This window comes from Lagenorhynchus albirostris, chromosome 2 (assembly GCF_949774975.1).
Source record: "Lagenorhynchus albirostris chromosome 2, mLagAlb1.1, whole genome shotgun sequence".
Classification (NCBI taxonomy): Eukaryota; Metazoa; Chordata; class Mammalia; order Artiodactyla; family Delphinidae; genus Lagenorhynchus; species Lagenorhynchus albirostris.
Window position 1 is genome coordinate 27769158 of NC_083096.1, and position 25803 is coordinate 27794960.

Here is a 25803-nt window from a genome sequence, read left to right on the forward strand (position 1 = left end):
CACAATCAACAGTGAAAAGCAGAAAGCATTTCCTCTAAGATCAGGAATAAGACAAGGATTCCCACTCTCACCACTTTTTGGAGGGGGGGCGGGCGGGGGGAGCAGAGAAAGGTTTATTGCAGGGGCGTGCAAGGAAAATGGGGGACTGATCCTCCCAGAAACCCTAACTCCCTGAACGGTTTCAGCAAAATATTTTTAAGGGCAAGCTGAGGGAGGGGTGAGGTTGGTTGTTGCAAACTTCTTGGTGCAGGAATCAAACTTCTTTGGTGCAGGACAAACTTCTTCGTCCATGAAGGTTAGGTCACAATGTTCCTGTAAACCTCCAACAAAACAACTGTTACTCTCTGTTCTGCAACTTTTTATCTCTATATGAATGGAAAAGTGTTATACTCTTAAAGGTCAGAGCCTTGAGAATGGGCTATCCTGTATATTTCAGGCTATAGGCAACATTCTTAACTTGAAGCAAAAGCCATAGAATACAAAGGTTAAAGTAAAAGAAACAGATTTTATATGGAGTCAGATTTGTTCTTCCCTATCACAGTATCAGACTCAAGGACACCACCAGCTATTCTCAAAACAGTATCTGCTGGCAGCTGCCACCTGCAACCTGATGGTCTCAAGGTCCCTCCTTGTAACTAAGCAATCATTTCAAGCCCCAGCCAATCATTGCTTAACAGGCACCCTTACTTCTTCTTCTTTTTTTAAAAAAATAAATTTATTTATTTATTTATTTTGGCTGCGTTGGTTTTGTTTTTTAACATTTTTATTGGAGTATAATTGCTTTACAATGGTTAGCATTGGTTTACAAATGTTAGTTTCTGCTTTATAACAAAGTGAATCAGTTATACATATACATATATCCCCATATCTCTTCCCTCTTGCATCTCCCTCCCTCCCACCCTCCCAGCTGGTCACAAAGCACTGAGCTGATCTCCCTGTGCTATGTGACTGCTTCCTACAAGCTATCTATTTTACATTTGGTAATGTATATATGTCCAGGCCACTCTCTCACTTTGTTCCAGCTTACCCTTCCTACTCCCCATGCCCTCAAGTCCACTCTCTAGTAGGTCTGCGTCTTTATTCCCGTCTTGCCCCTGGGTTCTTCATGACCTTTTTTTTTTTTTTCCTAGATTCCATATATATGTGTTAGCATATGGTATTTGTTTTTCTCTTTCTGACTTACCTCACTCTGTATGACAGACTCTAGGTCCATCCACCTCACTACAAATAACTCAAGTTCATTTCTTTTTATGGCTGAGTAATATTCTATTGTATATATGTGCCACATCTTCTTTATCCATTCATCTGTCAATGCACACTTACATTGCTTCCAAGTCCTGGCTATTGTAAACAGAGCTGCAATGAACATTGTGGTACATGACTCTTTTTGGATTATGGTTTTCTCAGTGTATATGCCCAGTAGTGGGATTGCTGGGTCATATGGTAATTCTATTTTTAGTTTTTTAAGGAACCTCCATACTGTTCTCCATAGTGGCTGTATCAATTTACATTCCCACCAGCAGTGTATGAAGGTTCCCTTTTATCCACACCCTCTCCAGCATTTATTGTTTGTAGATTTTTTGAAGATGGCCATTCTGACCGGTGTGAGATGATACTTGCAGCTCCACTTATTCTACACAGTCAACTTATTTAATTTTGACGCTCACCACTTTTATTCGACATAGTATTGGAAGTCCTAGCTACAGCAATCAGACAAGAAATAAAAGGAATCCAAATTGGAAAGGAAGAAGTAAAACTGTCATTGTTTGCAGATGACATGATACTATATGTAAAAAATCCCCAAGATGCCATCAAAAAAATAATAGACTTCAATGAATCCAGTAAAGTTCTAGGATACAAAATTAATATACAGAAATCTGCTGAATTTCTATACATTAACAATAAACTATCAGAAAGAGCATTTAATAAAACAATCCAATTTCCCATCACATTAAAAAGAATAAAATACCTAAAAATAAATCTAACTAAGGAGGTAAAAGACCTATAATTGGACAGCTATAAAATACTAATGAAAGAAATTGAAGACAGCAGAACAAATGGAAAGATATCCCTTGTTCATGGATTGAAAGAATTAATATTGTTAAAATGTCCATAGTACCCAAGGTAATCTACAGATTCAATGCAATCCCTATCAAGATACCAATGGCATTTTTCACAGAACCAGAGAAAATAATTCTAAAATATGTTTGGAAACAAAAGACCCTGAATAGCCAAAACAATGTTGAAAAAGAAGAACAGATATGAAGGTATCACACTCCCTGATTTCAAACTATACTACAAAGCTACAGTAATCAAAACAATATGGTACTGGCACAAAAATGGACACATAGACCAATGGAACAGAACAGAGAGCCCAGAAATAAACCCATCCTTACGTGGTCAATTAATCTATGACAAAGTAGGCAAGAACATACAATGGGGAAAAGACAGCCTCTTCAATGAATGGTGTTAGTAAACCTTGACAGCTACATGCAAAAGAGTCAAATTGGACTACTTTTTCACACCATAAACACATATAAACTAAAAATGGATTAAAGAATTAAATGTAAGACCTGCAACTATAAAACTCCTAGAAGAAAACATAGCCAGTATGCTCTTTGACATTGGTCTTAGCAATATTTTTTTGATATATCTCCTCACAAGGGAAACAAAACAAAAATAAACAAGTGTGACTACATCAAACTAAAATGCTTTTACACAGTGAAGGAAACTATCAACAAAATGAAAAGGCAGCCTTCTGAATGGGAGAAGATATTGGCAAACTATGTACCTGATAAGAGGTTAATATCCAAACGACATATCTGATAAGGGGTAAATATCCAAAGAACTCATGCAACTCAACATAAAAAAATAGCCTGATTAAAAACTGAGCAGAGGACCTGAATAGACATTTTTCCAAAGAACTCAAATAGATGGCCAATAGCCACATGATAAGATGCTCAGCAACACTAATCATCAGGAAAATGCACAATTAGATAGCACTTCATACCTGTCAGAATGGTTATCATCAAAATGACAACAAATAACAAGTGTTGGCAAAGATGTGGAAAAAAGGCAACTCTAGAGCACTGTTGTTGGAAATGTAAATTAGTAAGCCATTAGGTAAAACAGTACAGAAGTTCCTCAAAAAATTAAAAGTAGAACTACCATAGGATCCAGCAATTTCACTTCTGGGTATTTTTCAGAGGAAAACAAAAACAGAAACTCAAAAGGATGTATGCACCCCTATGTTCATTGCAGTCGTATTTCCAATAGCCATGATATAGAAGCAACCTACATGTCCATCAACAGATGAATGGATTAAAGAGTATGTGATGTATGTGTGTATATACACATACATAAACAATGAAATATTACTCAGCCATACAAAGGAATAAAATCTTGCCATCTGCAACAATATGGATGGACTTAGAGGGTATTATGCTAACTAAAATAAGTCACACAGAGAAAGACAAATACCATATGATTTCACTTATGTGTGGAACCTGAAAAACAAAACAAATGAACAAACATAACAGAATAGAAACAGACTCATAGACACAGAGAACGAACAGGTGGTTGCCTGAGAGGAGGGGTTTGGAAGGATGAGTGAAACAGGTGAGAATAAGCACTACAAACTTCTAGTTACAAAATAAATAAGTCAAAAGGATGAAATGTACAGCATGGGGAATATAGTTAATAATATTGTAATAATTTTGCATGGTGACAGATATTACTAGACTTGTTGTGGTGATCATTTTGCAAATGTATAGAATTACCAAATCACTATGTTGTACACCTGGAACTAACATAGTATTGTGGGTCAATTACACTTCAATTAAAAAAAAAAGAATGAGTACTTCCTCGTGTATTATCTTCCTCTTTTATTGCTTACCAGTTCCTAATCTATATCCATTTTGCAACTGGGCAGTTTTTCTTTTCTGTTTCTTTCAAAGGAAATTATTTATACATTGTACCAAAATTTTTGTTATATAAAATGTAAATATTTTCCCATCTTTTTAGTTTGTGATATTGTATCATAAGGATGTTTTGTTTTAATGGAGTCAAGTTTTTTTTTTTCCTTTATGACTCTCACTTCCCTCGTCATGCTCAGAACTTTAATTAGCCCAAGGCCATAAAGATATTTTTCTATATTTTCTTCTAATACTTTTGTAGTCTAGAATCATATCTAGGTCTTTAAACCATCTTGAATTTACTTTTGTGAAGTATGATTCCGTTCTTTTTTTCAAATATAAACAAGCAAATTTTTAACTTCTCTGAGCCTCAGTTTCCTTAGTTGTAAAATGAGGGTAATGTATTTACCTCACCAATGCTTTACTAAGATTAAAAGAGATTATGTTTTTAAATTATCTGGCACAGTCCTTGGCATATAAGAAATGTTTACCACACGTTACTTGTATCTGAAAATATATTTAACATACTTAATAAATTGTCATTATGTTAAATATATATAAGTTAATAATATATTTAAGAATTAATAGAATATTTAACAAAAAGCAGGACTACCACTGTAGATCATGAAAACTACCACTGGAGAAATTCAGTTTTTATACAACAGACAATAGGTTAGTCATATGTAGAAACCATGGCTACCAGACATTTTGACTGCTTCTAAAGTATGCGAGGTACAGAAGGGTTTTATTATTTATAGAGAATTTACAATATGGCAGGAACTGTTTTAAGCACTATATAGGTATTCTTTCAATGTCCCCTCAAATATAACACTATTAGGTACTTTTATCTCCATTTTCAAATGGGGGAATTGAGGCATGAGAAATTAAGTAATTTTTGTGAGGTTACATAGTAAGTTATCAGTAGAACCAAAGTATGGACCCAGGCAGATTGACTCAAAAGCTAGTGCTCTAGTCACAAGGCTAAGCTGCATCTATAATATCCCAAAAGGTAGGTATTATTCCCCCAAACAAAAGAAGACTCCAAACTTAGGGAAGTAAAGTCATTTGTCCAAAGTTCAAAACCAACTTTATTGACCAAGTCTTTCGACTCCTGACACCAGTTCCAATTAGACGATCTCTGACGTTAAGCAATAAATACCAAAATGCCTGTAGGCCAGGTACTCTGCTAGAAGCCAGGGATACAGAAATAAACAAAACACAGTTGCTGTCTGCAAGTATACACAATATATTATAAAGTTACAGGAGGAAGGACCCTAAATCAATTGAGGACAAAATGGGGTGAGGCTGGTGAGAGAATACTTCTAAGAGGAAGTGATGTTTGAACTATTTAAATGAACCCAACAGACAGAGAGAGGTGACCTTGAGCTTAGAGAAAAGCAGAAGGCATGTGAGAGAGAACACCCTCTATAAATCATCATTGGATGGTATATTAAATAATAATTCTCAACTTCTACAGAATATAATTTTCATAGGAAAGGGCTTCCTCTGGAATACTGAAAACAAAACAAAAAAGATGTACACAGAAAACTGTAGTATTTCAGCCTAGATGAAAACTTTGACTCCATAAAAGCTCATTTGTAATTTGTCCTTAGTCGATCCTCAAATATTAATAATGGGATATAGTGGGCCCTTCTTCCAGTGTACTCATAATATTCTTCATAACAGTCACATGATAAAAACTTGATAAAAACTCACTTTACCTATACTACAGCAGGGATATCCAAAATAAGGCAAAATCGAAAGAATTCCTCTCAAACTCAGTTTTGTTATGAATAGTGCTGGATTTGCAATTATAGAGTTATAGAAATGAACAGAATTATAAAGGTTATCTACTTCAATTCTCTCATTTCAGATGAGACTGAAACCAAGAAAGATAAAATTATTTGTCCAAAATGACATGGCTATACACAGTTGGCAGAACCCACATATTCTGTCTTTAAGAAAGCTACAATGAAGGGACCTTTTAAAATCCATTTTATTTGAAGCTTAACATGCGATTTAGCATGGGGATAAAAAACTACTGTGCCCATTTAAAGACATGAGTTTCCATGTTGCCAAAGACTCCACATATAGAAACATACTTACTTAGACAGTCTTTCAATGGTCTGCATGTGAACATTATTATGGGTTTGGGAAAGCACAGCTTCATGCTGAGCACATTTCAAACAAAGACCACCAACACGGTTAGAAATATTAGCAGCAAGAAGAGACTCTTTATGCTTTAGTCGCTCTTTAAGATCTTCACAATTTTTCTGATATTCAACTAGGTCTTTCCTAAAAAGAAGGGAAAAAAGTTCCAGCAAATGGCCAGGTAAAAGTATACTACTTCTAAATGTATCATCATAGTAATAACTACTATCATTTACTGGTGCTTACCTTATTAGGTGCTTTACATACAGTACCTTATTAGTTCTTACCACAGCCCTAAAATGTAGGTGTGATTATCCTAATTGACACTTTGAATAAAATGAGCCTTGAAAATATTAAATTTCAAGTTGTTTTAGGATTTTAACAGATTAGTCTGCCTCTGATACTGGCTTTTTTTTCACAGGATCCTATCTCCACACAAAAAAGTAAAACTCCAAACACAAATCCTAAATAGTTTCTCTTAATAAAGGGGTGGAGCAACATAACACAATATCCTTGAATTGAGGGAAATACCCTATTTCAAATGTTCACCCCTTAAAATTTGTAAAGACAACCTTAAAAGATCACATAAAGAAAATGGATTTTATGCATGAGTAATTTATTACTGTTCATTTTTCTTCAGTAAAAAAAAAAAGAAAATTATCCATAGAGACACAGATGTAGAGAACAAACATATGGACACCAAGGGAGGAAAGCAGTGGGTGGGGGAGCAGTGGTGGTGGTGGGATGAATTGGGAGATTGGGATTGACATATATACACTAATATGTATAAAATAGATAACTAATAAGAACCTGCTGTATAAAAAAATAAATAAAATAAAATTCAAAAAAAATTATCTAATCTACAAAGAACTGCTTCAAAAGAGAGTGGGCTACAGAAAGAAGTTAGAACTTGCCAGACATAAGATTTCATAAGTAGCAGCTATTAGCTGGAAATATGCAACTTGGTAAAGAAAGGGCTGAGGAACTGTGTGTGTGTGCTCTTTGTTTGTTTTAATGGGATAGCTCTTGGATGAGGTTTTTCTCCAAGTTGACTTGTCAAGGATTAAAAGACCAGTATATGGGTTGTATTTTCCTCCCCCTGCCCAAAAAAGCTTTGGTAAAGTCAACTTGGGTAACTGAGCTTCCTTGCATACACATCCCTTTCATGTTGTATTTTTTTAAAACTTCCTAACTTAAAAAGGAAAAAGTTGTTCTTAAATTCTTAGACCGCTGAAGGCAGGCACTTTATCTCTGGCTCAGACTACTCTCTGCTGTTTCTATTAAATTCAGAGATTTATAGCCATCCTAATTTGTTCACTGTCACAAAGGAGAACCAATAATCAAGACACCTGGCTGTCACATACTACCTCGACTCTTGGGATTTAGGGGGCTTTGAGACAGCCTGGGAGAGGTGGGAAAGATCTACAGGAAATCTAAGGGTTAAAAAAAGCTAATCTAATGACACGCTGAAGCAGAAAAATAGGAGCTGTTGATGTCCTATTCCCAAGATGATATCTACAACATAATAAGTTTTCTTTCTACTTATCATGTAGAAAAAGTCTGACTTTCAAAGGCTTAAAAAGAACTTTAGAAGTACATTCCAAAGTCAGAGTCTCCATTACTATTTCTGTCAGGTTCAAATTCAAAACACTCAAGTAGATTCAGTTACATGAAATGGCAAAAAGAAAATTAAAAACAAATAGGTAACATAAAACCAGAGTTTATAAGAGTAGTGATTTTATTTCTTTCTTTAAGAAAATGCTTCTTTAAATAATCTTAAATTATACTAAAAGAAAATGAGGAAACAGAAGAATGCAGGAAACAAAGTCTGGTCCATTGCAAAGTGACGTTTTAATGTAATTAAAGATTGCATAGTTGAATTGTGAATGAGACAAAATAAGTCACATTCCCAAAAATATAATGACCTAGAAATATATCACTTTAAAAACTGAAGAACCAAAACACAATAGAAATCAACATATAGCAAATCAAGAAACCAAAAATTAGATCACCTTTTAAAAGTTTAGGTTTCTTCATGAAAGCTCTAGTAAAGATCTCTAGAGAAATCCTCAACCTTATGAGGCATGAAAAGCATAAGAGTATATTAAAATAAATGAATAATAACATTTGCAACAAAAGCCATGAGTTCTGGTTCTTAGTATTACTCTAGTTATGTCTCTAGACAATGTACAGCCTGGAAGATGTTAAATTTTATTTCAAATTGGACTTATTAAAATAAAATTATAAAAATATTTTAAAGGTTATTCCACTTGAAAATATTTCATGACCACTATTTCAATTAACCTTTAATTTAAAAAAATTAACTCCTATCTTTTCCTACTCATAATATATAACAAAGCACTAATGGTTAATCTATAATATATAGGTTTTATTGGGATTTTTGATAACATATCAAAAAGTACATGAAAATTCATATATACTCAAATTCACCATGTATACAAATACTCAAACTATTATATTATTGTTGCAATTTAAAAATTAGACGAAGACTACCTACAGAGGAAAAAAATACTTGCTTGTAATTTGAAAATTAAAGTGCATTATTTATACTATTTTATTTTAAAAACATAATTTCCATAAGAGCAGCTTCTGATTCTTTTTTCTATGGGAAAACACAAATATTTTACAACTGATGAAGGGATAAAATTTATAACTTAGCTCACAGTTCTTTGAAATGGGATTTGAAAAAGGACTTCACAAATCCCCTTATCCTTTACCATTCTTAGCAAATTTCATATATTGCATATAAAATATCAAGTAATTCCTATACTGACTAAAACTGGCATTTCAGCAAACATTCAAACATATTTTTAAGATCATTATGGTTTTGCCAATAACTTTAAATAGATGATAATACTTTACCTCAAAAACATCAATTGAGATTCCAGGATTTTACTCTTTTCCTCATAAGTAAGTTTTAGTCTCTCCTTTAGAAAAGAAAAAAAAAGTATATTTCTCCATGCCCTGTGTTTTATAAGCAAATTTTAATTATTAATATTAAATTCATTTCTTTTTACCCAAGAGGAAAATCATTGTGTCCCCTCTGGAATCACTTTCCCTAGTCCACCCCAAATACTCTTATTTTTATTGAGCGGAAGCCTGCAGAGAATTACTGAGTCATAAAATGGTGATTACTAACAAAAATTTTTTTTCAAAATTGCATACATCAGTTCTTATTTTTAAAAAAGTGTGACTCTAGGCAAAACCAATTATAACCTGTAAGGTCCATGAAGACAAGAATCAAATCTTCCTGGAATCTCCCATTGTGACTGCTGCATAGCTGACATACCAAAAAATATGTGCCGGATGAATGATAAAAAGGATGCTATAAATCACAGGACGACAGACCAAAGTGATATACAATCTACAAGCCTCTGCTGATATCCAGTTTTTCTTTAATTCAACATATATTTATTGGGTTTCTACGACGAAGACACCACTAACCTCCAGGAGATTTAAGAAGGAACAGAAAGACAGATGAACAATTACAACTATTTATAATTTAATGAAAATACAGAAGGTAAAATGAAATCAGAAAGGCAGGAACTTGTAATTCAGCTGAAGAGAAGTACAGAAGCCTTCATTGGAGGAGATGCAAAGATTGAAGGATGATTTCCAATAGAGCAAAAGGCACAGAAGCTGGAGAAGGCATGCTATATATTTGGCCAATCAGTATCACTAGAATGTAGAATGCTAGGTGGAAGAGTAGATAGAGATGGGCTGATTAGGTAAGGTGGTCAGTGAGAAGAATAAAAATATGAAGACTTTTATTTAGTCTATACAACTAAATAAAAGTCTCTATGTAGTTGATGTATTAGATGGACACTGAAATCTTTTTATCAGTATTGAATCTTAAATTACTCTGAAGCGTGGAAAAAGGGGATCATCACAAATGAAGACATTGCAAATAAACATCAATAGGTGAGAGATAAATGCATGAACAAGAGAAATCAAGCAACAAAGATAGAAAAGATTTAGTACAAAGCAGTATAAAAGTAAAATTGACAGAATTTTTTTCTCTTTAGTGTTAAATTTTATTTATTTATTTTTGGCTGCATTGGGTCTTTGTTGCTGCGTGCGGGCTTTCTCTAGTTGTGGTGAGCGGGGGCTACTCTTCATTGAGGTGCACAGGCTTCTCACTGTGGTGGCTTCTCTTGTTGTGGAGCATGGGCTCTAGGCACGCGGGCTCAGTAGTTATGGCTCACAGGCTCTAGAGCGCATGTTCAGTAATTGTGGTGCACAGGCTTAGTTGCTCCGCGGCATATGGGATCTTCCCCAAACAGGGCTTGAACCCATGTCCCATGCATTGGCAGGCGGATTCTTAACCATTGCACTACCAGGGAAGTCTTAGTGTTAAATTTTATTTTGTTTTATTTTTTTTTAATTAAAGTATAGTTGATTTACAATATTGTATATGTTTCAGGTCCACAGCCAAGTGATTTAATTATATACATTTTTTCAGATTACATTCCATTATAGGTTATTATGAGATATTGAATATAATTCCCTGTGCTATACAGTAAATCCTTCTTGCCTATTTATTTTACACATACGAGTTTGCATCTGTTAATCCCATACTCCTAATTTGTCTCTCCTTCCCTCCCTCGGTAACCATAAGTTTGTTTTCTATGTCTGTGAGTCTATTTCTGTTTTGTATATAGATTCATTTGTATTATTTTTTAGATTTCACATATAAGTGATATGATATAGTGTTTGTATTTGTCTGTCTGACTTACTTCACTAAGTATAATATTCTCTAGGCCCATCCATGTTGCTGCAAATGCAATGTTTCATTCTTTTTATGGCAGAATAATATTCCATTATATATATGTGTATATATATATATATATATATATATATATATAAAAACATATCTTCTTAAGCCAATTGTCTGTTGATGGGTACTTGAGTTGTTTCCACGTCTTGGCTATTGTAAATAGTGCTGCTATGAACATTCGGGTGCATGTGTCTTCTCAAATATGAGGTTTCATTTTTTTCAGATAAATACCCAGGAGTGGGATTGCTGGATCATATGGTAGCTCTATTTTGAGTTTTTTAAGGAACCTCCATCCTGTTTCCCATAGTGGCTGCACCAGTTTACATTCCCTCCAACAGTGTATGAGGGTTCCCTTCTCTCCATACCCTCTCCAGCATTTATTATTTGTAGACGTTTTGCCTCTCACTGTTGTGGCCTCTCCTGTTGCGGAGAATAGGCTCTGGATGCACAGGCTCAGCGGCCATGGCTCACAGGCCTAGGCGCTCCGCGGCATGTGGTATCTTCCCGGACTGGGGCACGAACCCATGTCCCCTGCATCGGCAGGCGGACTCTCAACCACTGCGCCACCAGGGAAGCCCCTATTTGTAGACTTTTTGATGATGGCTATTCTGACCAGTGTGAGGTGATAACTCATGGTGGTTTTGATTTGTATTTCTCTAACAATCTCTTTTCATGTACCTGTTGGTTATCTGTATGTCTTCTTTGGGAAAATGTCTATTTAGGTCTTTTGCCCATTTTTTTTTATTGGGTTGTTTGTTTTTTTGATATTGAGTTATATTAGCTGTTTGTATTTTTGGATATTAACCCCTTGTTGGTCACATCATTTGTAGATATTTTCTCCTTTTCCATAGGTTTTGTTGCTGGTTTCCTTTGCTGTGCAAAAGCTTTAAGTCCCACTTGTTTATTTTTGCTTTCATTTCTTTTGCCTTGGGAGACTGATCTAAGAAAATATTGCTACAATTTATGTCAGAGAATGATTTGCCTATGTTCCCTTCTAGGCTTTCTATCATGTCATGTAAAGTTGACAGAATTTCATGATTGAATAGATGTGGGGGAGAAAAATACATTAAAAATAACCCTGGGTTGCTGAATTGAGCAACCAGGTGAAAGCTGATGCTAAAGATTTTTCCAGACTGAGAAAAGGAGGTAAATAGAACCATTAAAATGTTCAACTAATTCAAAAGAAGGCAGAAAAAAAAAAGGTGAAGAAATAGTAGATGGGAAAAAAAAGACACAGCGAGATAGTGGATTTAAACCCAATTATATAAATAATCACATTTAAAGGAAAGATATTGTCAGATTGGATAAAAAAAAGCAAAACTCAACTATACGCTGTCCACAAGAAACCCATATTAAATATGAAAATACAACTATGTTAAAAGTAAAAGGATAGGGAAAAAATACCGTGCTAACACTACTTTCAAAATAAAGTAGGAATCAGTCAAAATACAAAAAACCATGTGCTTTTCTCTATACCAGCATTGAGGAGTTATAAAATGAAAAATTTTAAATATGTATGTTGTTTATGATAATATCATAACTAGTCTAGAAATTAATTCTAAAGAAAGATGTGTAAGACCTTTACTCAGAAATTATAAAAGATTACTGACAAAAATTAAAGATGACCTAAATAGAGTGATACATGATTTTAATATTTCACAATATATTACTATAAAGATATCAATTCCTCCCCCCAAACAATGACCTATACCTTAAAATGTAATCTCAATCAAAACCACTTAATGGCTTTTTGAAACTTGACAAATTAATTCTAAAATGTACTTGTAAATGCAAAAGGCAAGAAACAGTCAGGACATTCTTCAGGTCAATGAACAATGTTGGAAGACTTGGTCTACCAGATGCGGGGCTATAAGAATCAAGACAGAATAGTAGTAGCACAAAGAAGTAGTAGCACAGACACCAAGGAAATAAAACACAAAGCCCAGAAACAGACTCACACATATACACACACCTGATTTATAACAAATGTGGCAGGCGAATGATTGTCTTTTCAACAGTGGTGCTGTGATATATAAATAACCCTATGGAAGAAGTAACCCCCTACACTTCACATCAGATACAAAAATAAATTCCACGTACACTGTAGTTCTAAATGTAAAAAGCAAGATTATCAAGTTTCTGAAAGATAATATAGGAGAATATCTTCATGACTTGGGGGTAGGGAAACACTTTTTATATAGGACACAAAAGGCACTAAAAAAATAAAGGGAAAACACTGATAAATTGGACCACATTAAAATTAAGAAATTCTAATCAAGAAAGAGAAAACGAAAACTCTCAAGAGAGTTCCAAGGCAAGCCATAAAAGTAAGAAAATATGTTTTAACAGATATAACTAACAAAGGGCTTGTATCCATAATATATTAAGAACTTCAAAAAAACATTGTCAGATAATTCAAAACAATAAGTAGGATATTAGAACAGGCATCTCACAAAAGAGCACATCAAATGGCCAATAAATATATGAGAAGATATTCAATCACATGAGTAATCAGAGAAATGAAAATGAAAATCACAATGAGATGGCACTACAAGCCCATCAGAAAAACAGAATATCAAGTGTTGGCAAGGATACAGGGCAATGGTATCACTCATATGCTGCTGACAGAAGTGTAAACTGGTAAAAACCACCTTGGAAAAGTTTGCCCTTATCTCTCAAATTGAACATATATATACACTATGACCAACAGTGCCACACCAAGGTACATACCCAACGTAAATGTATACAATGCACACCAATAGACATATAAAAGAATATTCATAGCAGCAATATTCACAATAGCCCCAAACTGAAAAAATATAAATGTCTTTCAACAATAGAATGGATACATAGACTGTGTTATAGTCATACAGTAGACCCATCAATGAAAATAAACAAACTTCTAACACATGCAACTACATGTATGAATCTATCAAATATAATGTTGAACAAAAAAGTCTAGACAAAAAAGAATATGTACTATGTGATTCAATTTATGTAATGTTTTAAAAGGCAGGCAGAAATCAATTCGAGTGTTTGGGGATCATGCTTAGAGATCAATTTTCATAAAAGTCAAGACAGTGATTAGCTTTAAGAGAATGAAGGGGCAGTGACTGGGAGAGGGCATGAACAGGGCTTCTGGGACATGGTAATGTTAGACATCTTACAGGTGACAATTATATGCTTGTTGATTTGGAGATATATCATTAAGTACATTTTTGTTTTGCATACTTTTCTGAATTTATGTTAAATTGTTTCATTAGAGGGCTTCCCTGGTGGTGCAGTGGTTGAGAGTCCGCCTGCCGATGCAGGGGACCTGGGTTCGTGCCCCCGTCCGGGAAGATACCACATGCCGCGGAGCGGCTGGGCCCGTGAGCCATGGCCGCTGAGCCTGCGCATCCGGAGCCTGTGCTCCGCAACAGGAGAGGCCTGCGTAACGCAAAAAAAAAAAAAAAAAAAATTGTTTCATTAGAAAAATCAAAGGATGGTATGATCAACTAATGTACATATTACAGAATGCTGCTCCAAGGTTCAGGAAGATGAGGACTGATATGTGGTGGTTATTAATGACCTTGAAAAGAAACATTTTAGGGGAATATAGGTGGGGAGAAGCTCAAATAAAGTATGTTGAAGAGAGAATGGGAGGTGAAGAACAGAGGCATGAGTATAGACAACTGTTTGGAAAGACGTTGGTATGAAGGGGAGCAACTGGGTGATAGTTCAAAGGAAATGTAGGACGATGAGAATATATTTTGTGTTTGTTTGCTTTGTAGATGGGAGCTAGTAAAGCACATATTTGGCTGAAAATAAACCAGTCACGAGTGATAAAAGATACAAGAACAAGAGGAGGTAAGTGTAAGAGTGAAATCCTTGAAAAAAGTGAGAAAGATTTGGAATATAAAGCACACAAATGCACACAGATGTGACCTTTGACCACACAGGATTAAAAAAATGAACCTATAATAGTTATAAATAGAACAATAAGAGAAGACATAAGAGGGAAAATAATTCTAATGTGGGAAAAGGAGGAATGGAAGCATGTAATCAGGGAAGGTAGAATGGGAGGGGACACTTGAACTAAGTTTGGCAGGCTGGAAACATTTCAATATGTAGAGGATAAGAAGGAAACATTTTAGGTAGGGATGATTGCATAAACCAAAGTCAATTCTTCAAAGAGAAATGGAATTGGGAAATAAGTTTATGAAGTAACAAGTAGTGAGTGGTCTGCATGCTTATAGTCAATACTTGTGAACGTGACAGAAGAGTGAGAAGTGAGTCTAGAAATGTAGTTTTAAGTAAATTGTAGATGGCTTGGGAGATTGGTCTTAATCCTATGGGTATTAAGTAGATATTATAGTTTATTCAGGTGGAAAAAAACATATAATTTAGTCTTTCAGATTTTTTTTTTTTAAAGAAAGGAACTCTTTCCTAAATAGTAGAATAAAGCTTGGATTAGGGAATGAGAAAGAGCAGGAAGATTTGGGCCAGAAAGAGCCTTTAGAAAACTAACAACACCTGTAGATGATAATGACAGCAGAACTGTGATTCCCTCTATATTCCCTAGAACATTCCATTTTTGGTGTTGTTTTTACCCAGATCAGAGGATTTAAAAGTATCATTTGATCTTAAAATAGAATTATTTTAGACTCTTTGGGAAATTAGGACATTCAAAAGCATCTGTGTATAAGGGGAATTTAGAAAGCCACAAACAAGCCCAGGGAAAATGTATGCTCAGGAAAGTCCTAAGAAGACCTGAAGCTTTCCCTCAGGCTGATCTCTAGGCTCAGAGCAAGCCTAGCTGAATGGTGAAGACCAGCACAGCCAAACTGCAAAGACTTGGAGAGTTGGTTCTTCTATTTTGGGGGGCTTTTTGGTGTTTTTCTTGTTGTTGTTTGTTTCAGCTCCTGGCAAAGAAATCTGTCAAACATCAGCTGACTATGAGCTAATGAAACAGAGACCTCAATGATCACACGTGACAAGGAATAGTTTCTACAGAAATAGTTTGGAAAACTCTTAAAACAAAAGGACTACTACAGCCTTCAACAATAAAAAAGACAACAAACCTTAAAAAAATGGGATATCTGATTTCCAGAGTTACCACAGTATAACACTTCAATGCTCAATTTTCAACAACAAAAAAAATCACCAGGCATACAAAGAAAGAGGAAAACATGGCTCACTCAATGAAATAGAATAAATTTACAGGAACCATGCTTATGAAACTATAGACATCAGACTTACTAGACCAAAACTTTAAAACAACTGTCTTAAATATGCTCAAAATGCTAAGAAAAAACATGGACAAAGAACTAAAGGAAGTCAGGAAAACAAATTATAAAAGGGAACCAAACTAATTCTGGAGATGAAAACAACTAAAAATGAAAAATTCACTAAAGAGATTTTAGGGAAGATATGGGCAGCAGAACAAAGAATCAGTAAATCTGAGGATAGGAAAAGAGAAATTATTGAGTCTGAGAAGCAGAAAGAAAAAAGAATGAAGAATTACCAAATGATCCAACAATTCCATTTCTGAGTATATACCCAAATGCCTTGAAAGTAGGGCCTCAAACAGATACTTGTGCATCAATGTTCATAGCAGCCTTATTCACAATAGCCAATAGGCTGAAACCCCCCCAAATCCATTAACAAATGAATGGATAAACAAAGTGTGGTATATATGTACAATGGAATATTATTCACCCTTAAAAAGAAATGAGGGGCTTCCCTGGTGGCGCAGTGGTTGAGAATCTGCCTGCCAATGCAGGGGACACGGGTTTGGGCCCTGGTCTGGGAGGATCCCACATGCCGCGGAGTGACTGGGCCCGTGAGCCATGGCCGCTGAACCTGCGCATCCGGAGCCTGTGTTCCACAACAAGAGAGGCCACGACAGTGAGGGGCCCGTGCACCGCGATGAAGAGTGGCCCCCACTCGCTGCAACTAGAGAAAGCCCTCGTGCAGAAACGAAGACTCAACACAGCCAAAAATAAATAAATACAATTTTTTAAAAAAGGAATAAAATTATGATACATGTTACAACATGGATGAAACTTGAAAACTCTATGCTAAATGAGACAAGACCGATTAAAGGAGAAATATTATTTGATTCCACTTACGTGAAGTACCTAGAATAGGCAAACTCAAAGACAGAAAGTAGAAGAGGTTACCAAGGGTTGCAAGGAGAAGCGAATGGGAGTTATTGTTTAATGGGTAGAGTTTTTGTTTGGGATAATGAAAAAGTTCTGGAAATGAATAGTGTTGATGTTGCACAACACTGTGAATGTACTTAGTGTAAATAAATTATACACTTAAATTTTTAAATGGTTAAAATAGCAAATTTTGTGTTATATATATTTACCACAAAAAAAAGTACCCAAAAACGTAGATGCCTAAGAGAAAAGTACCCAAATACTCACCAGTTCTAGTTTCCATTTTTCAGCCTCACTAGCAGATGCAGCTTTGATAATATCTGCATTGCCATGGGAAAATGATCTCTTGGCAGCTTCATCCACCCTAGAATCTTCACCTGTTGTAATCCAAGAATTCTGTATATTTCCCTAAAATAAAATGTGAAAGTACTTGCATTCAACCTTTAATTTTAAATCACTATACATACTTTACAAATGGAATACTGATTATTATCTGTGATGAAAGGAATAAGAAAAAGAGCAGATGTTTCTAAATACAAATCAAGAATTATTTTACATTTTCAAGCTATTAGGGTCATATTCCAAACAAGTGTTACAAAGTCACATTCCTATAGGTACAGGCAATAATGTAAATGAGCAAAGAGGGCTAGATATCAGTATATTGAACAAATGAACTTATCTCTTACTTCTTTGAAGACATATACTCTTGAAACACATAAACCTCTCTTGGTTTGTTTTTCATTTTCCACATTTCATAAAGTCATGACTAATAATAATAATAATACATATGATGTTTATGTTTACTATGTGCCAGACACCGTTTTATGTCTTCCACATATATTAACACATTTAAGCATTACAACAATCCTATGAGAGAATTTTCACTGTTATCTCCATTTTATAGATGGGGAAACTGAGTCACACAGAGTAACTGCTAAAAGTCACAGAGGTAGAAAGCGGCTAATAGGTGGCAGAGCTAGGATCTGAATCCTGGCATTCTAGCTCCAAAGTCCTAAACCACTATGCTCTTCTGCCTTTTCAGAAAATTATTTCTCTTCAATAAGAAAAACAGTGCATGGTGATAAATAGAACTAACATGCAGCCTGAACGTCAAGGACTCAGAAAGTAATGGTTGGGACCATGACAGAGCAACCAAAGGAAGTAGTCACTACTCAGTTTCAGTCAATTGCTACCATGTGGGAATACCAACTCACATTACCAAAATATCTTTTGATTTTTAAAAAGATGAGGCAGATATCTGGCTCTTCAACTGAAACAGTGTTAAATATTGAGTCAGTTTTTCAAACAAACAAAACATGCCTACAGACTGAATTTGGTGAACCCACTGTCAGCTTGCAAACTTTGGCATTCTTTCAACATTCAATGAAATAAGCAGCCCAAAGAACTGGGTGATTTATGTGTGAATCAAGAACTAAAATACTTATATTAATTTATTCAACAAGTAATTATTGAACTCCTGCTAAGGGCCAAGGGACACAGTAGTATTAATAAGAGAGGACATGTCCCCAAACACAGAAGTATACTGCAGTGTCATATGTTAGAATGTAGTAAACTGCATTCATCCAAAGTAGTATTCTGAGATTCTATTCCATATTCTTTGGGAAGTTCAGTTTAATGCAAACATCTGTGTAGTACCTACTATGTTCAGGCACTGTGCTAAAAGCTTGAGGAGGGGGGTAAAAATGAGCAAGACCAATATTATCCTCAAGGAGTTTACAGACTAATGAAGAAGAGAAACACCCAAGCAGATAATTTCAATTTAACAAGGCAAGTGCTAGGCCAGAGGTGTGCATGGGGGACTACACCAGAATAGAAGAGGGATACTAAGAGCAACTGGAGATTCAAGGAAAGTTTTCTGGAGAAGTTTTGACACTGGTATGATATCTGAAGGGTGAAAAAGAGTAAGCTAGATGGGAAGGGCATGCCAAGAAGAGAGAACATCATGAGAAAACTCACAGAGGCGTGAAACAGCATAGTGCCTGCCAGAGACCTGTAGGCAATTCAGCATTACTAAAGGTTGAAGCACAAGGCAATGAATGTCAGAAGATGAAGCTCTAACTGTTCACAACAGCCAAAATATGGAAACAACCTAAATGTCCATCGACAGATGAATGGATAAAAATGATGTTGTACATATATACAATGGAATACTACTCAGCCATAAAAAAGAATGAAATAATGCCATTTGCAGCAACATGGATGCAACTAGAGACTATCATACTAAGTAAAGTAAGTCAGAAAGAGAAAGACAAATACCATATGATATCACTTATATGTGGAATCTAAAATATGGCACAAGTGAACCTATCTACAAAACAGAAACAGACTCACAGACATAGAGAACAGACTTGTGGTTACCAAGGGGGAGGAGGGAGGGAGAGGGAGGGACTGGGACTCTGGGGTTGGTAGACGGGTAGACGCAAATTATTACATTTAGAATAGATAAATAACAAGGTCCTAATGTATATCACAGGGAACTATATTCAATATCCTGTGATAAACCATAATGAAAAAGAATATAAAAAAAGAATGTCTGTATGTGTATAACTGAGTCACTTTGTGTACAGCAGAGTTTGGCACAGCATTGTAAATCAACTATACTTCAATAAAAAAATTAAAAAACAAAAAAAGGAAGAAGCTAGAGAGTTAAATAAGGGTCTGAAAGGTAAAGCGTGCAATGTTAATAAGCTTGAACTTGATTCTGTAGGTAGGGAAAAAATCACCCAAGATGTGATTGCATTCAAAATAGTCTTGCAGAGCAATGAAGGAGGGTGGTACTAATTTCCTATGGAGAAATTGGAGACAGTATGTAGACTATAGATCACTGACTTCTGATATAAAATATTGTTATTCTTTGGAAAGAAGTGCTAATCTAATTGACACTTTGTTCTTTCACAGATAGCTTTTAAAAAACTCGAATGATATTTGACCAAGATTTCAAAAATCAAATTACATTTACATCCCTGAAGATCACTGAAAACCTTTGATTTCTTAACTGAGGGGAGGGGTTGGAATGGACGAGGATGAGAAGAGACATGGAAAGAAATGGCTCAGAAATTTTCTACTTTAAAAAAAATCTCCTAGATCTTTGATTGACCACACATGCCAAATTTTCTAATAAAAAGCATATTTTAATATAATTTTTTGAACTCTCAAGAAAAGCCCCTTAAGAAGGAAAAATGATGAAAAATGAAGATGGAAATGAAATACTCTTTGAATGGTTTTAGTTTTTTAGAAATAATCTGCTTGCTTCTTCAACTGCTACGTCATAAACTAGGCTAAAAGCTCAAAGTCATGTAGGCTGCCATCCAAGTCCCAGTCCATGGCAAATGAAGATGGTTTGGTTCAATATTGACAAGCTATTCCTAATCTAGGCAGAAAGGCAGTGTAATTCGAGGCCAGGTAGATGGATTTGTGGAGTCAGATAGTCCTTTGTTTGAGTCCCAGCTTTGTGACATTAGACCAGTTGCTTTGGTTACTTAACTGCTGTGTACCTTAATTTAATCACCTGAAAACAGATATAACAACACCTGCCTTGTGTGGCTATCATAAAATGGAAATAATATAATGTAAAGAAAGTACTTGATACGGTACCTGGCATATCACAGCCACGTAGTCATCAATAAATACTAATGATTACTATATAACTATCTCAATTGTTTTTCCAAAGAAAGCATTAAGAAACTTTGAAAATATATATTCAAATCTGCCAACAACTTTGGCAAGATTTACCATCAACATGGTAATAGGCTCATTAAAAAGAGTGCAGAAAAAAAAGAAGATAATATCTCTTGATCTGTTTATATTCAAGATATTCTAAATAGTTTCATTTACCTCAAAACTCTCAATACAACACCATGCATAGGTTGCTGAAATGCCTCAATTCACCTACACAAGTAAAAAGTGGGGGCAACAATTCTGTAACAACAAAATAACACAGAAGACTAATATTAAAATAGATATCAAGGTCACCTGACACATCTGCAACAACCGTTTCAATATTAGCACTATGTTTTAGCTCATGTGAATGTTTAAACAAAAACCTCTCTACAACTTTATCCTTTCTATAATCTGTATATCTGTAGTTTTCTTTAGCAAGTTTCCTTTGTTCACATGGCAAAGCATGTGAGCGTTTACCATCATTTCCTTCCCCTTTTGCATTACTCACTTCTCTTGCCCTCTGATTCACTTGTCTGCCTAATTTCCTTTCTTATTTCACTTCCCCATCTTCCACTTCTTTCCATTGTATAAATATTGAAGACTATGAATAACTGAGTCACTGTTCGCTGTATATTTGGAGGAAAAGCAAAAGAATATACTTATTTTAAAAATGAACTTACTTCTAAGTACTTTCTATAAGGTTATATCATTTTCAAATTGACACCAAAATAATAAGAAACTAAGATGAAATTTTTAAGTACTAATATTACTAATATAATAATATAAGCTGTGATTAACTACATCCCATAGCAAAAGAGTAAAAAACATTTTTAAGGCAAAAGTATCTCTGATAATTCATAAAAAGATATTAAGCTTAAACTTTATTTAAATATCATCATAAAAATTTTATGTCACAGAATTATAGAGATCATCTAATTCTCTGTTCCTCAAAATGTGCTCCACTGATACTAGACTCACTTTGGCAGCTTGCTAATAATTCATATTTTTAACTCAAAGACTTAGCCCAGACCAACTGAATCAGACTCTCAGGGAATGAAGCCCAGGATCTGCACTGTCAGCAAACATCCCAAGTGACTGTCATTCACATTAAAGATTAAGAACTGCTAATATTGGTGAATTTCTCAAAAGCCAATAAATAAACAGAGGACTCATGAGGTTTCATGCTTGAAAGTCCCATAAAATTACTTGTTCAACACCCAGCTTGTTAGGGACAATGGGAAGATTAACATTTTGAATCTTGGACCCTCAGGTCAGTGTTCTTCCTGCTACACCATGCTAACTAGACTTACTGGAATTGAAAGTTCAAAGAAAATTTAGAGAAATACAACAGAAATCTAAGCTACAGTTCTGAACAGTTGCTGGATTTAACCAAGTCCTTCCTATATTACATACTCCCTGCTTTCAGACCTGCTCTTTCCATATGGAAAAAACATAAATGGTATGCTCAGAAAGGAAACTGAAGTGGATATTAGGCATCACTACATCATTTCATTTGAGGATTCATTCCACCAATAAATTAAAATAGTGAATTTTAATTTTTGAGGCCCCAAGTGAATACCAGCATAGCACTTCTGCCGAACTGCCAGAAAAAAAATCTATGCAGTTAAGAAGGCAGGGGGAAAGGGTAGGAGGCAACATTCAAACTATGTATTTTAGTTTAACCGTTTAAATAAATGCTCACAGATGCATCCAGAAGTGTTTGTTCCCTCATTGTTTCCTCTTGCCTTTGAGATTTCAGCTCTTGTTGGAGCCTTTCATTTTCAAGCACAATTACTTGTACCCTATTTTTCATTCCAGAGAGTTCCTCCTATAAAAACCAGAAACAAAAAACAAATACATTAAGCATTTTTTCTTTTATTTTAAGAAATGCCACTTGTGGACTGCATACATTAAGCAATTTTAAGTAGTGCTTTTTTTTGTTGATTACTAGATGATCCAATATGATATAAAGCATGGAAGACTGATGCTGTCTACCCCTTTTCAGAAATATTATAATTACACCTAGACAAGGAAAGAAACTCAAGCATTAGTTAACAAAGAGAAGGCTAGGGGAAGATAGTAGAGGACCTGCTAATGGCCATATCACAGGACTGCGTGGTTTCTGACAATTTTTTGCAGGCTTACAGAAATGCTTTAATTAAAAGGTTTATCTAAAAGACTTTTAAGAATGAGGTAGACTGCTGAAAAATAAGGTAAGATTATTATTCTTGATCAAATGCCAATAACTTGTTGAAAATTGACAGAGGACTACATAGATAATAGAGGACACTGAGATAGAAAGGCAAGGAAAGTTACAATGAATATCATGAACTGCTAGCCAGATGGAAGGAAATTATGAGTGAAATTGTTTGGTGGAGAGCTCTTAAAGAGTGTTTCCTTGGCCGTGCAGGGCATAATATAAAGAATTACCAGTATATAGCAATTAGAAAAGCTATCAAGTTACATCTCACCCTAAAAAAATGTGAAAAATATTGATATATTGATGGTACAATACTTAACTTAATCTTCATTACCAATATAATTGTGCAATCATTTTTTATTATACTGGTTGTGCAAAAAACTATTGTACAATATATGAAAATTCCATTCAACTATTTTATTCAGAAAAAAAGTCAAAGCTGTAATTGAAAACTGTAATTAAACAAACATTGCATACTTCCAGTTGTTGGTCTGACATATAAGCAGCTTGGAAGACATCACTCCCATCTTCACAATAAGAAAAAAAGCTGAACAAACTGAAAAATCAACGACTCTTCTTAGATCCATCAGAGAATTAAGGTCACAGGGAAAACTATTATCCCTCAAAATGGAAAGACAGACAGGCACTCCTGAGAACCACAATCTACCAGCGCAGAAACTTCTGGGGGAACCAGTGCCAGGGTAGAAAAATATATCAATAAAGTAATTGATGAAATGCTGGAAGCTTAGTGTAGACCAGTTTGAGTTAAACTCCAGGAGGACCCAGTCTCTGGGGGGAAGGTGTCTCCTACACTTTTATATGACACTACCAGGTTCTTACAGCAAAAACTAGAGAAAATCCCCCTCCTGCTTCCTTCAGTAGGAGAAGAAAAGTAACCAAAAAGCATTCTGTTCTTTTTAACCAGGCCTGCTTCAAGAGAAACTATCTTACCAGAGCCTAAAAACCATTTTTTTTTTCAGAACCTAAGTGACCTAGGGGAAGGGAAAAAAACCAACTCCAGCTTCCTAGCCTTGCCATCTCACTTAAGGGGAGGGGGAGACTGAGAAACACTTGTGAAGGACATAGCCAAGGGGCACAGGGTCACTAAAAGACTGAGACCTAATCATAGGACTACAAAATGCTCCCCATACTCCCATACCCTACCACCACATCAAAAGGGCTCTTATATCATAACAAGGGAATACACTAAAATAACTGCACATCTCAGAATGTATTTAAGAAGAATTCTCAAGGGAAGCCCAAAGACAACAGCGGAGACAAAAACCAGGACACTAGAGGAAATTTTAGCCTCTAACACCTATACTAACAGCAAACAGTAAACACAGTCTAACTCCTACAACAAACAAAAAACCTCACACTAAATGCATATTTCCCTCAGTTCCTTTTACTCAGTACATCATGTCCAACATTCAACAAAAAATTAGAAGGCATACTAAAAGACTTAAAGCACAGATGCAAGAGGCTAAGCAAGCATAGAACCAGTCTTGGATATAGCAGAGATGTTGGAATTACCAGATGGAGAGTTTAAAATAATTATGATTAACATGCTAAAGGGTCAAATGGAAAAAGTTGTCTACATGCAAGAACAGATGGGTAATGGAAACTAAGAAAAAAATCAAAATGCTGGAAATCAAAAACACTGTAGTAGAAATGAAGATTGCCTTTGATGGGCTCATTAATAGACTGGACACAACGTTTCTTTTTTTCCCCCTATTTTTTTGGTCATGCCACATGGCATGAAGGATCTTAGTTCCCCAACCAGGGATCGAACTTGCACCCCGTGCAGTGGAAGCACAGAGTCTTAATCACTGGACCACCAGGGAAGTCCCTAGACTGGACACAACCAAGGAAAGAATCAGTGAGCTTGAAGAACTGTCAACAGAAACTTCTCAAACTGAAATGAAAAGAAGAAAAAGAATGAAAAAGAAGAGAATATCCAAGAATTGTGGAACAATAAAAAAGGAAAAGAAATATGTGAAGCAATAATTACTGAGAATTTCCCAAAATTAATTATAAGCACCAAACCACAGATCCAAGAAGCTCAGAGAACACTGAGCAAGATAAAAATAAAAAATCCACACCCAGGAAGAGCATATTCAAACTGCAGAAAATCAAAGACAAAGAGAAATTCTTTAAAGAAGTCAGAGAAAAAAATACCCTTACCTATCAAGAAGCAATGATGAGAATTATATCAGCTACTCTTCAGAAACTATGCAAGCATGGATAGAGTGCAATGGAATATTTAAAGTTTTGAAAGATAAAAACCCCACCAACCTAGAATTCTGTATTCAGTGATACCAACCTTCAAAAGTGAGGGAAAAATAAAGACTTTCTCAGATAACCAAAAATTAGGAAATTTGTCTCTGGTAGACCTGCCTTGCAAGAAATGTTACAAGAAGTTCTTCAGAAAGTAGGAAATTTATTTAGGTTATAAACTCAGATCTACATAAGGAAAGAAAGAGCATTTGAGAAGGCACATATGGAGATAAAGTAAAATATTTTATTTTTCTTAATGTTAATTGATCTAACAGGTAACAGTTTGTTCAGTATCATATTAGCAATAGTGTGTGTAGTGATCATAGCTTATGGATAATTGAAATGAATGACAGCAGTGCATAAGGGTCAGGAGGGAGGAACTGGGAACCCTGTTATAAGGAACTTTCCCAACCCCTGAAGTGCTCATTGAAAGTAGACTTAGAGTAGTGGTAAATGTAACTGCAAACTCAAGGCCAACCACTTAAAAAAGTTAAAAAAAAAAAAAAGAAGTTCAACTGATATGCTAAGAGAGGAGAAAAATGCAATCATATAACATGGTCACTCAAAACCAGAGATGGCAGAAAAAACAAGTGGAGGACAAAAAAAAGAAAGAAAGAACAAGGGCAATGAATAGAA

At 35.2% G+C, this 25803-nt stretch overlaps 1 protein-coding gene across 9 annotated transcripts in view; it reads right to left on the minus strand.

Annotated features, from left to right (window-relative positions):
• Window positions 1-25803, minus strand: part of SDCCAG8 (SHH signaling and ciliogenesis regulator SDCCAG8) — a 263361-nt gene that overhangs the window by 207171 nt on the left and 30387 nt on the right. For all 9 annotated transcript variants that reach the window (XR_009536611.1, XR_009536605.1, XR_009536614.1 and 6 more), the window contains exons 5-8: window positions 22393-22518; window positions 17277-17417; window positions 8949-9013; window positions 6021-6209 (exon numbers count right to left, since the gene is read on the minus strand). Coding sequence is in view for 5 of the 9 variants with exons in the window: in XM_060128623.1 (XP_059984606.1) it covers window positions 6021-6209; window positions 8949-9013; window positions 17277-17417; window positions 22393-22518 (521 nt within the window). In the remaining 4 variants the exon portion in view is untranslated. The remainder of the gene's footprint in view (window positions 1-6020; window positions 6210-8948; window positions 9014-17276; window positions 17418-22392; window positions 22519-25803) is intronic.